Source organism: Trematomus bernacchii, unplaced genomic scaffold (genome assembly GCF_902827165.1).
Source record: "Trematomus bernacchii unplaced genomic scaffold, fTreBer1.1, whole genome shotgun sequence".
NCBI classification, from domain to species: Eukaryota; Metazoa; Chordata; class Actinopteri; order Perciformes; family Nototheniidae; genus Trematomus; species Trematomus bernacchii.
In genome coordinates this window covers 10586946-10600698 of record NW_022987648.1, presented here as the reverse complement: position 1 = coordinate 10600698, position 13753 = coordinate 10586946, and the positions used below count along the sequence as shown (strand labels likewise).

Here is a 13753-nt window from a genome sequence, read left to right as displayed (position 1 = left end):
GCTTGAGAAGATTTGCACCATTCATGTCCAGATCCTGTTTACCTTAAACTGATGTTGAGGCTCTGGAGTGTATTGCTTCTAAGAGCTGGAAGCAAACGTGTGTCACGCTTCTTGTTTGACAGTTTGAACTAATGTCTGTTTTGAAAAGTAGCATCAGCAGGTCAGCATTTGTAAATACTTTGACTTAAATGACGTGCCGCAGCATTTGAGTTTATGTTTGCTGGTCAATCAGGGATATTTCAGTTCTGGCAGAACAAACATTTACACACACGCATACATGTCTTTGTGGTATTAGTCGGTACCAGAAAAGATCATCCGTTCTGGGGACCACCCTTACTGAAGTTTACACATAAAATAATTATTGAGAAAACATAAACACCTCACCTCTAATGATTAATTAGACAAATTAGAGGTCACTGACTGGGCACACACACACACACACACACACACACACAAAGTGTATAACTCGAGCCACGGAAGGACATTGATATCAGGGTTTAAACAAAAAGCACTCAAATACAAATAAAGTACAGATGCAATTATTCACACAAACAGAAGCACACGCATGTAAAAATGACGTAAAGCTCCATCTGCTCACATAATGATGAATGAAAGATTTTATATGGAGAAAAATAAGACAGGACAAAAGTGAGAACAAATATGAACAGTGAAAAGACCATATGTGTGTTTGTGAGTGTTTATTTCAGGGACTTACATCATTCGAAAAAAGCATCTTCACGCTTTCAAACTGCAAAACGTTTGATCACGTTTGCTCTTTTGTAGGAAAGAGAAAGAGTTGCATAAATACACACACACACACACACACACACACAATCACACACACACACACACACACACACACACACACACACACACACACACACACACACACACACACACACGTACTTGTGCACAAACTCTAACTCCCCCGAAGGAGAAGAGAAGCGGGAAGTTAGCAGAACAACAAAGTAGAAAGAAAAAGGGGAACATTTTGTCTGATGTGCTTGGTAGTGACAGTTTTTGTTTTGTTTTTTAAATGTTCTTTGTTTTCAGAAGGATGAATCCCTCCCTCTGCTGTGGAGGGATCTTTATAAGCAGCAAATGTGAATGATGAAGAGGGGCTTTTTTGTCCCTAAATATGTAAAGGAGATTAAGGTGATGATGCATTGCACATACAAGAGACAGGAGATGATCAGGGACATTACGTCAGAAGTGGAATGAAATCAGCATATACATGTTACTTTATTTAATATGACAATAGCCTATACAATTCAACAGATTAATATCTGTACGTTTTATCCTGTTGCTTGCATTCCTTTGATGCTTGGCTCATTTTTCCCAGGGATCCCTTATCAAATGTTCCTCCCACTTATGAACATCTTTGCTGATCAAGATTTACTGAAATCTTATACGCTTTTTGCACTTTATTTGCATAATCCATGAATTGGTCATAAATAGACATTGGGTTTTCTCGTGACAGGGAATGCTACATTTTTTATCCTGAAAACACTAATCCGTTCTTTTGGTTCTTCTGTTTGGTTTTTTAAATTATTTTATTTAATTTTCAGGATGGCAGCACTCACTATTTAATATTTTAATGTAATCACCTATATGTCCCATCTGTCTGCTCTTTACACAAGTTAATAAACAAGGATAGGAGATAACTTACTAATAGCTGTAGAATAAAAAAGAAAATGACTTCCGATCAAACTCATTATAGAGCTGTGGGGGGGAAAGCCGAGTTGTGTTTGTGACACCACATTGTAATGAAGTAAATTGCTCTCATTAAGACCTTTAGAAGCGATGATCACCGTCAGGCTTCATTATCAGCATACACTTAATTTGAAAAATGATATACAGTGTTCATGAAACGTTAAATAAGGGCAAGCCTGGCATAATAATTCAAAGAGGGTCAGCCTTGGCCTCCACACATTCACCTCACACTATGTATAGAGAGCTGTAGGAATGAGTCCTAAACCCAGAAACAAGTTAGCATTGTAGCACTTCTGAACACCCTTATTTGGAATACGTTTTTGGCTAGATTCAATAAAATAGGTCTGTGGTAATAAAAAACACCGGTTGCTACTTGTTAACGTGAATTCATGCGACTGTGATGTTGTTTGTTTATATCCTTACATTAGCTATCTGCCGATTGCATTTACCCTTCAAAAACTTAATTTGTGGTGATAAGTATCATAAACGTGTGTTTACCACAGATCAAATTTTTTGCAATACTCCAAAATCCAATGGAAAAGTCCTGTTGGCTTTTTGTCAAGGTAAGCGGGGAGATGCTAACTTCGGGGTTGGCCTACAAAATGATGTCATCACTGCATTACTCTGCACATTTTATTGAAATATATTTTCTGTTAACATTCATTTTCAGGTAAAAATCACGATAAGATCATTAGAAACTTACCTAAGATATGCAACATTTTTTATACATATAAAGCAGTTCTGAAAAGGTCAGATTTGATTTGGGATAAGTTGTATTACTACTCTGTACACATAATAAAGACTACAGGATTCAATATGCATATGTAGAAAGTATGACATATGACACAAAGTGTCAGACAATACAACCCTCTCTCTTTTCCTCCTTACCCACATCTCTAAAAACGGGGGTACAACGGAGCTGATCCAGATTTGCTGCGTCATGACGACATTACTGAAATGTGGGCTGGCTTTACATTGAACTCCTGACAACGTTCGGCCCACCCAACCTATCGTCCCCTATCATTAACGTCGCTGTATCAGAAACAATGCGCGACATGTTTTGGAAGTAATATGGTCTGTGTTTACATTAGCAAGCATTGCTAACACTCAGAGCTAACGCTGCACTGGAGAGAGTATATGTAAAGAAACCGGATGTAAAATACTCACCTTGTGGTAAACTTGCGAGAAAGAAAGTGTTTGAGCTCCATACTGTTCAGAAATAATGCTTGATGTGGTTTGGAACATAATATGGCGTTTAATAGCGGCAGCGTTTAGCTGATTTTGTGCGGAAAGGGGCGTGGCCAGCAGCAGCTCGGGTTACATTTGAAGCTACGGACCCAGAATCAGCACTTTTGTAACAGGGCTGAAATAGAGGGGTATGAGGCAGGGCTTGAATGGGTGATCTGTTTGGTATTTTGAGCAAAACACTTCAGAGACATGTTTTGTATAGATATGGCCCTATAATATATTGTTCAAATAAAGCATAATAGGTGAGCTTTAAGTTTTATTTTTCTTGCAATGGTAGCTACAAGGCGGCCCTGCAGTAATATTCTGTTATTGTTCAAAAGTAATCTACAATTCGACCTTGCAGGTATATGCAGCAAAAGCCTCGTTCAACTTTTTGTCAGACAACTGCATTTCTTTTTCCTGGAACCCCCTGTGCTTCCCCAGAGATGTTTGCCACTCTGATGGTTTTTTCATAGATGGTTTAACACGGCTAAATATGAACTACTCTTAAATATAAAAAGAATCAAGGGTTGTCAAAAGGGCATCATCAAACATAACATCAAGGCTATACTTTAATTACGTTTAATTTCCTGCGGATATGACATATTGCCAGCAGATGACAGCACGCAATTAGTCTATTTATAAAAAAAAAGGATATTTCAAGGCTGAGGTACAAGAAGTTTAGTCAGCAATGTGTACTGTATGTGTGTGTTTTTAACTCTTTTATTTTTAAAAAAGTAAATGTGTGTGTAAATGTTGGCTCAAACAAACACAGGATTTTCTCCAAAAAGAGAACTCTGTTTGTTTCCTGTGTGACTTTTTTTCTATTTATGATGTAACTTACAGTAAATAAGGCCTATAACTAAAATATGTTTACCAAAACGTTTTAACTTAACCTACCTACGTTTTTTTATTTTGTATTGTTTTCATTTCTAACGTTGACGTCTTGAACAGCGACTTTTATCCGTGAGAAAATGTGATTCACTCTAAATGTTATTAATAAATGTGGTTTTACTGGACCCCTATGCATATCCTGTCATCCCTGTCATTGATTGTCCGTTAGACAATGAGGGAACAGTCCTTTCTCATGCTCTCTGTCACTTTTTATTTATTCATTATGCGGCTTTTATTTATTCACACTGTGCTCTTCATTCAACAGATCAAATTACCTGAAACAGCATGCCTCCGCCCAATTCAGCCCTCTGTCCTTCATCTTTTACATACGGGAAGTCAATGAGGCTTCCCGTCTCTAACTCATCATTGATCATGCATGTCAGCATCTCTATATTTCTATACATCTATGTGTCATGCTCTGTTTGTCCTCCTTGTCATTACATTATGAGCTGGTTATGAGCTGATTTTCTGCTCACATACCTATTAGTTCTGTGAAGATACTTCATGGATGTTTGCACCTTTCGATAACAACCTGAAAACTAATATATTCACAAGCTGTGAAGTCATTTCCAAACATCATTTCACAGAACTCTTCTACACCTTTTTTTTGTATCACCGCTACTGCGTACTTCACCTCCCCCACACTTGTTGGGATTTTTGTCGAACAAACACTTGACATGAGAGTGGGCACAGTTCCATGCACAAATTTAACAATGCATGCAATCTGACAACTCTCCTAGCAAAGTAATAAAAGGAACAACAACTGCAGTAAGCAGTTCTCAGGTTTCATATTTGTATATTTTTGCCTCTACTTTGAAATGTTCACAATATATACAAGCTCTTTATTGTTCTCATACTGCCTGTGCTGCAGCACCTCTTTTCACCCTCTGTCTGAAAACAGAGCCCAGTCTGCTCTGATTGGTTAGCTGGCCGGCTCTGTTGTGATTGGTCAACTGCTTAGAGATGTCCCGCCCATTAGCCTATTATTTAACTTGTTTTGGAGCGCTAGCCAATAGAAACACGAGTGTTACGTAGTGATGCCACTATGTCGGCGTAAACAAAGGAGTCCAATGGAGGCGCATCAGGCAGGGGGGGGGGAGTGTGTGGGAGAGAAACTCCTTCTGGAAGGGAGCTTTGGGATTTTAGTATTTGCAGACCATTTACATGCACTAAAACCAACACACTACAGGAAAGAGAAACCCTCAAATATTAGCATAAATATTCAAACACACAGCTCGATATACTATACTTGGTTCTCGGAGACCCCTCGTGTTTTCCTGTATCCTTGTATAACTTTTGTCATATAATGCAGTATCACTTTTTGAGGATTCTGCTTGTGGCAGGATGGATGGTCCATGCGTTTAGTGGATCAGAAAGATTTTTACTTTCCTGAAACTCACAGCATGAGCTGGTTTCCCTCCATGGACCGTCATTTTGGAACTGGGTTTTGCCATGTTTTATATACATTATACATCTATGTTGAGGATGAACCGTTAGTAAAAGCGTAAATACACCTTTTCTCCAATATCCGAGGCGAAATATGCAGTGGAGTTCTGCACTTCCTTTCTGATCCACCTTCTCAATTTGGAGACTGCTTTAACCTTTAAACAGGAATGTTATGTTAAAGGCCAGCATAAGTTTATCAGGACATCTAAAGTGATTTAAAATGGGAGACAGGGCCACAAACTCTGTTACTGTTTAGAATAGCCAATCTTGTGTAAAGCTTCTCTGTGTCTTTGTCTAAATAGAGTCTTTCCATGTCAACCTTCTCTTCTCCGTCCTGAGATTTAATCTGAGATGGCAAATCTTAACTGGAATCAAAATGTATGCAATGCTGCCTCGTTCATGAGTAGACTACTTGGAGAATGATTTATCCGAACATCCATTAGTGCTTACATAAGCATCCAGCATAGGGTGTCTGGCTCTCTGAGTAAGCGGAGCACTTTGGCCTTTGTTAAGCCTAGTGATGTAAACTAAAGGCTTCAGTCATAAATACATTTTCTAACTTTAAACTTGGAAGATACCAATTAGTATCTGCAACTGCCCACATCCGTAATATCACTGCAGTAATCATGTTACCACTCTGTAGGTTGCTGTTTATTCATTACCATTAAACATCATTACGGGAGGCTGTGGCTCAGTGGAATAGTGCGCTGAACTTTGAATCAGGGGATAGCAAGTTCAAGTCCCACTGCAGTCAACATGTCGTTGTGTCCCTGGGCAAGACACTTCACCCCAAATTGCTCCTGTGGGGATTGGCCACAGTATTGAGTATGTAAGTCGCTTTGGCTAAAAGCGTCTAACAAGTAACATGTAATGTAATGTAATTACCATCACACTGAGCTGATAGAAACCGATTTCATTCACCTTTTTTTTAGGCTTTACACATATGGGGTGATAGATAAATGACACAAAAATGTGAATATTTTGAACCAATTCTATACTGGCAGCGATGAACATTTTAGACACTTTTTAAGAATGAAATGTAAATAAATATTTGCTCATTTTCAGGTGTATATTTGTATTTTGTGCCTCTATTGTGACATGTTGACATGCATTTAAGTTAAAAAATTGCTTTATTTTTCTCATTCCTGTGCTGCAGCAACTCTTTTCAGCCTCTGTCTGAAACCAGAGCCCAGTCCCCATTTGCACAGCACTGCATGTCTTATTCATGGCACAAAGGCTGCTCTTAAGATCAAGCTGAAACCTTTGGATATAATATTTCTTTAAAAAATACGATTAGTTCCACCAGTACGGCGCATAACCGCCATTATGTCACACAGGCTGTTTCACTTCATGTATTCTCTTTAATTAACTGAGATGATTAAAAGGAAATGTGAAAATGACATAGTGGACTACATTTTGCACCTACACACTATAATTCGTGTAGAATCTGAGCACCATCAGTTTCAATATAACCTTAGCTGGATGAGGTGAATTAGTAACTGACATCTCTTTGTGTAACCACCCCTGCCTCGACTCTGATGTGACTTATGTTACTCTGTGACTCATAAACATTCCCAGAAACCTCAGAGCTCATTAGACCAGCATTCTTTTTTTTCTCCTCTACGACTGATTTGTACAACTTCATGGAAAGAGCAGAGGAAAAAAAACACGCCCAGACAGACTGACTTTGCCACCTAAAGCTACTGTAGTGCTCTGCAGTACTTGTTCCATGCCAACCAGCCCTAAGCTGTTTACATCCCCAAAACTTCCACAAAGAAACTCTGTATGGGGAGGCACTAACAAAATATGTCAGATTATTAAACAAACATTACATCTGAGCCGTGCACATCACAGAGGGACTGGTAGAGGAGAAATTCTACACTACCGACAATGTTTGGATGTGATGGCAACCCTAATAACTATTGTGTCGTGTACCCCATAGAGAATTATCACACAGTATTTTACATATTTGGAGTTCTGTGGTCATAAATGTATTCACACTCACTGCTCTTACTAAACTTGTTTCTACTCCACGCTACCATCCCAGCATCAGATAGCAGGCAAGTGGAGTTAGCGACTAGTTTGTCAACCTAGTGGCATTTAGCGGTTAAACATATTTCCATCATTAATTGGTGGAGACTAAATCAGAGTTAAAAATGAAGCGAATATTGGACTTAAATTAGTCAGGTGGCCAGAGACACAACTCCATATAAGTGCTAATGTTGCTCTGAGTCTGCTAGATGTGCAAGTAGGGAAATGTCAGGGTGATTATGCGCTGATCTACCAATCGAACGGTCAGCGGTTCAATCTCCAGTCCCTCAGCATATACTCAACATCAAAATTGTTCACTTAGTCATGACTACTTTATTGAAGTGTACGTATGTCGCTTTGGATAAAAGCTTCTGCTAAATAACATGTGATGTAATAAGATAATAGTATTTGATTTCTTTTATTGAAGATTTCCAAGCCACTAAAGAGTTCAAAAATATATCAATGCAACTTTAAAAGATCAGTAACTAAAAGATATGCAAGGATGTTTTTCAAAAGCAGGACTCAAGTGCAAATCATTTGCTTTTATTTTCTATTTTAAGAGGTGCACTCAACATAAATTGACCTCCCTTCATGGAACATTGAAAAATCATTTTAACATTAACATCAGTTTAATACATAATTCAAAAACTGGTTATTTTTCTGACAAAATCAATACAAAGGTTTGACTGTGTTTGGTGTCAATAAGTGTGAAATGCTGCCTGTACCTTATAGACTATATGTGTGATGACCTTAATTTGTGCAGTTACAGTGTCCTCGGTGTGCTCACTCATAATCATGGGCCATTACCTCTATTATGATGAAGATCAACTCACCATGGAGGAACAAAACACACACACATATAATAATGGACCATGGGTACAACCTCTCCCTTGGCTGTTTTTTGTGAGTGTCTCTCACAGTGAAGGACAAGTGTTTTGCATCTGAGCCATCTGGCCATCTGGTACAAGAGTCATACTCTTCATTGGGCTTGACAAGGTTTTATAAAATTAACGGTTTTAGAGTTTGTCAACTCATAAAACGTAGCACCAAATAAAACAAGAGTTGTTTTTTTACAGCAAATGTCGATCATTAGCTAAACTTCTCCTCTGAATAGTCCAACGATAACTAGGCATGGCAGTCCTATCCAAATGCGTAATTGATGTAAATGACACCGAACTGTCTTCTTTAGAATTTCCGAATATAAAAAGTGTAAGGAATAGATTAAACATTTGCTCAGTAGTAAACGTTTACATGTCTCACAACAGTACTTACAGTGGCATTGCTTACTAGCCCAAGGGTTAGCTTTATTGTATTTAAATAAACCCAATCCCTACCATTGACAATTGAAGATTTGAAAAAGAGTCAGGTTTACCTTTTTTTACCTAGGTTATTCTTCTCACTGGTGCTAACGTTGAAAAGTAAGCGAGAGGCATTAGCCATTAGCTTAATTCGCTTAAGCTAACCAAAGCCAGTGACTAGCTTATGTTTCAGTTTCAAACATTTAGAAGTAAGTTAAAAGGTCATTTTTTTGTTAAAACATTACCCAAGAAATGTGAGTGGCACCTTCATATTTGCCATGTGAGATTGAAGAGTTTGACATACATTACAACACTTACAAAGAAGAGTGGAGGTTGAAAACGGTCAGTTGATCGTCACTGTGTAACTTTTTTCCCTTTTTTTTCTGTCGCTAACATGCAGACTCTACGGCGAGCTAACAAACTGCACATTCATGGTGGCGGACAAGATGGACTGCTTCTGGCCCAACAGACTGGTGGATGAGTTCTTTATCCGAGTCCACCAACACTACTTCCACGACTGCTCGCTGTCTGGACGGCTTCTCCAGGACCCGCCAAATCGCATCCTGGGGCCCTTCATTGCAGTGCCCATCCTGGTCACCCTCCTCATGACGGCCTTGGTGGTGTGGAGGAGCAAGCGCAGTGAGGGGATTGTGTAGGGAAGGGAAAAGGGGGCCAGGGTAACAGAACTCAAAACAAATGGTACTTTTTGTCGCTAAGGTTTCGTCATATTCAACCCTCAGTGGCCAAAGAGTCTCTTTTTCTAGGTGGATATTATTTCAATAGGACCAGAATCACCTCACTATGGACCTGGAAATGGATCCGGTTTATATATTTAAAATCAGTGACATTGATTTCAATCATTTCTTTGGATAACCGAGCGAAGAGAAACCAAACTGTGCTATTGAATCTGATGTGGACCAGGTGTATAGTGGAAAAATGTTGTAAATGTGAAAAATAACACTTTATTGAAAGACACTGCTTCAAATAATCGTGGCTTCGGTGATGATGCCAAAACTCACACAAACAACTATTTTTGGAGACCAAGAAAGTAACTGTTACATAATACACAACACAGGCTACGAAATGACAGTTACTCCAACTTCTCTAAAGGAACCCAGGTATATACTATACATATACTGTAAATATACACAGTGTGTACAATAAGGGATGCAACTGTCAGTGAATTGTCAGAATGTCTTTATAACACATAGTCAAGAAACCATATTACACTAAATTAATTTCTATCAGATGCAAATTCTGTGTTTCCATGTCATGCAAAGACACCCCATTTTAACACATGTGCATTACATTTGGAATATATCATCTTTATCATGCAGATGGCTTATAGTCACACATTCAAGGTACAGTGGGAGAAGAATCTGTCTGTTTTTAGTTTTAATATTTAATTTCCCATGCTCATATCAGACCTCATGCCCTCAATCTATAGGCATACCCAGAGCTTAGTCTCCCTCTGAATGGGAAACGGAGATAGGTTTCTGCTGCATATTGCAAATTGATCCAGCTGGTGGAAAAATGCAGGAGATAATGATGTCACATACTGAGGATTGGCAGGTGTGTGATACAGGTGAAAAACAGCAGGGCACCGAGAAGACTGTCACTAGGCAAGGGTAAAGGCCCCAATTTGGAGGGACTGTGATGACAGCTTTCCTCCTCCACAACCAAAATGAAGAACTGCCAGTAAACACACAGGTGGATGAAGCTGAAAGCAGAGACTTTGAAGGCCAAGGTAAATAGTGCAGAAGTTTGGGGACTGCAGACAGTTAATTAAACATCAGTCTTTCTGATTTTGCTCCCTCACACACACCTCTCCTATCCGTGTTTGTTACCATATACAAAGACACTATCCGAACAATTTAATTTAGGCAGCTATGTGAAGATGTTCCAAGAAAGAAAAGAGAACAAACAGTAGGAAAATCACAAATCTCACTACAGAGAGCACATAAAGCGATGGATTAGCCAACGCACATCTCTGCTGAACACTGCCTAAGGCACAGTTTGTGTATCATGGACCTTAGGTTTTATTGATTTGTGATCTCTCCGTTTGGAAGAGTGCGCTGCGTGAACTGTTTTCTCATTGATATTTTTGAATGCTCTCTTTCCTTTATATATTCATTGACCTGTAACCTGCCTGTCAGCATAACACTCTAAAGCACACCCACACAACATGATCTTACCTTTTACTTTGTGCCAAATTCTCTTGGAAACCGGGCAACGTTCGCTTTGAAATGTCTAATTTTCTGTTGGAGTGACTTCGAATTATTGACATTTAATATATGATCATGACAAAAGTTGAATAAAACGTCTGATTACTGTGTCTGATACACTTGGGATTGGTATTTATTTTTATCATGAGTCAAAATGAACAGTACAAATGGCTGTGTTTAATATGAATGATGAATCCTCCAATAATGTATGCGTGGCTTAGTTCACATCATTGAGTCATAATGCATGCACTGGGTTCAAGCCACTGTGTCATTTGCTGAATTGTACAAAAAAGGGAAATAAAAAACTATATTTAGTTAAATGTAAAAAAAGGCCTGTAGTTATTAGGTCAGAAAGCATATGTATAGCATAGGACAGTGACCATCAACTGGCGGCCCAGACATTCTCATCCGGCCCGCACCGACTGGTGAGGGAGAGAAAGGAGAGAAAGAAAGTGAAAAGTTGCATGCTTTGTGATATGATGACGCCTGAGATTGTACTCTTTTGCAACAGCGACCGTTTCATTGCAGATAAGGCAAACAGGTGTAGCCTTATTGAACGATGGCATGATGAATGCGTATTTATCCGTCCATTCCTCATTTTCCACGTCAACTTTACGCTTGAGGCTCTTTGACAGTGACATTTTTGCGTGCCTGGCAAACTATTTTCTTATATCCTGCAACCGTTTCCCACCAATCAGGACACGGTATTAATAAAAAAGTTGATTTCTTTCCCTGCCAATCAGGACTGCTTTCAGTTTTATTACCCCGGATACAGGCTTATAAAAAAGAAAAAAAAGATAATTTTTTCAATAAAGTGAACATACTAATCAATTATATATATATAATTATAAAACGGACAAGCCAAATCAAGCAATCTGATTGGTTCTTAGCTGTGGTATACTGAGCGTATACCACGGGTAGAATTGTAAGTTACTTTTCACAACAACTCAGTATCCCTCCGCGTCTGAGATAAACAGTATACAGTTGGCCCGAAAAGCAAACTGCCTGCAGTTTGCTTTTCAAACTGGAACAAGAAAGCAGCGGAGAAGTAACGGGGCAGAAACCCTCCTTTTTACGCAGCGGTCCAGACATAGACATCAAACGGCAAAACATATTCAGTGTGCAGTTCCTTTGGCATTAGGGCAGGGATATCTAGATACTTTCTAAGGTTTGACATAATTAATTGTGCTACTTTTAAAGCAAGCAACAATGTTTTCAAATCTGTAATCAAAAAGGTCCGCAAAAACGCTATCGACCAATCAGATTGCTTGATTTGACTTGTCCGTTTATAAATATATTTACATTTCTTCCGTTACGAAACAAACTTACAAAGCATAACATGGACACATTTAAGATTAACTTCGACCTCCGGGGTGGTCTTACTATGGAGGAGTGGCTTGAGGAGGAGTGCCTATCTCCAGAAAAAAAGCCCCCTGCTAAACGAAGACATGCAGAGCTACGTGATGAGCAGGTAGACCAACTAGAAAAAAACCGAAACGAACAGAACACCGTGAAGCAAACAAAATGGGCAGTTAAGTGCTTTGAAGACTGGTGTCAGGATAATTCTGTGGTCATAGACTTTCAGACGTCGACAAAACAGCAGCTCAATAACATCTTGAGAGATTTTTATGCAACTGTCAGAAACGGTAAAGGCGAACTATACGGCCTGAGCAGCTATATCGGTCTACGTGCTGGACTCAACCGGCACAAATGACCCACCACTCAGTCTGTCCTGGTCCATCCTCAAAGACACCGAGTTCACAACTTGCAACAATGTGTTCATCGGCGTTGTGAAAATGTTGAGAAAGAAGGGACTCGACACTTCAGTCCATCACTCTTCCATAACAGAACATGACTTTAAAGCTATCAAGCAAGTACTTGATCCCAAAACTCCGGAGGGGCTAGTAAACAAGGTGTGGTTTGACGTTCAACTGCACTTTGGACGCAGGGGAAATGAGGGTAATCGGCAGCTCAAACCCTCGTCTTTCACCACCAAAACAGACGAAAACGGGCTTAAGTATGTAACGCTGACGTTCAATGAGCACACAAAAAACCACAACGACCCGCAGGCGAGAAATAAAGAGAGCACAAGGGGATTTATGTGTGAACTGCCTGGTGATCCTCTCTGCCCCGTTTCTTCGTTGGAAAAATACATCTCCCTCCTACCCCCGGACGCACCTGCCTTTTATCTACACCCAAGAAGACAAGTGAACTGCGATGTCGACAATATTTGGTAAATGATGTGTAGTGCATATTATTTTAATAGATTAGGCTAGATTAGGATAGCTACTAAAAATCACATTTGCTTTGTTACAGGTTCACTCGAGAGCCAATGGGCGTAAATCACCTTTCGACAATGTTGCCTAGAATGTGCAAGCAAGCAGGAACACAGCAGAAATACACCAACCACTGCCTCCGCAGTACCACCATTCAGAAGCTTTCTGATGCGGGTCTTGAAAGCAGAGAAATTATGACCGTTAGTGGCCACAGGTGCGAAAGCTCTCTCCAGAGCTACTGGAAGCCGAATCTTGCAGACCGGAGAAAATGGAGCAATATTCTCTCCACGCCCAGCAACAGCCGAGTACAACCGCAGCCTAGTACAAGTAACCTTGTAAGCCAGTCTACGGATGCTGCACAGTTTTTCAGTGGGTGCACAATAAACGGCAACATACAAATTAATGTAAATAAATAGCCAAATAACCGATCAACGCTGTCTGTCTAATTTGTTCGCTAGCTGTTGTTAGTGTTGTTGCATAGCAACCACCTCGCACTATGTTTTGTGCAGAAGGCAACGGGGGACTATTTTATTTTGAACATCATTATTTAATAATAACAACTACTTAAATTAGAGTGTGTATTTTTCTTTTATATTGCCACACTTGGTAACCGTTTTATAAAAGCAATAGCTCACTTCAGGCC

At 39.5% G+C, this 13753-nt stretch overlaps 1 protein-coding gene across 1 annotated transcript in view; it reads left to right on the top strand.

The window, feature by feature from the left end:
• ramp1 (receptor activity modifying protein 1) overlaps positions 1 to 11164 on the top strand; it is a 98296-nt gene extending 87132 nt beyond the window's left edge. Inside the window, exon 3 of the mRNA XM_034134178.1 lies at positions 9010 to 11164. Coding sequence (XP_033990069.1) covers positions 9010 to 9265 — 256 coding nt within the window. The 3' untranslated portion in view covers positions 9266 to 11164. The remainder of the gene's footprint in view (positions 1 to 9009) is intronic.
• The last annotated feature ends 2589 nt before the right edge of the window (positions 11165 to 13753 follow it).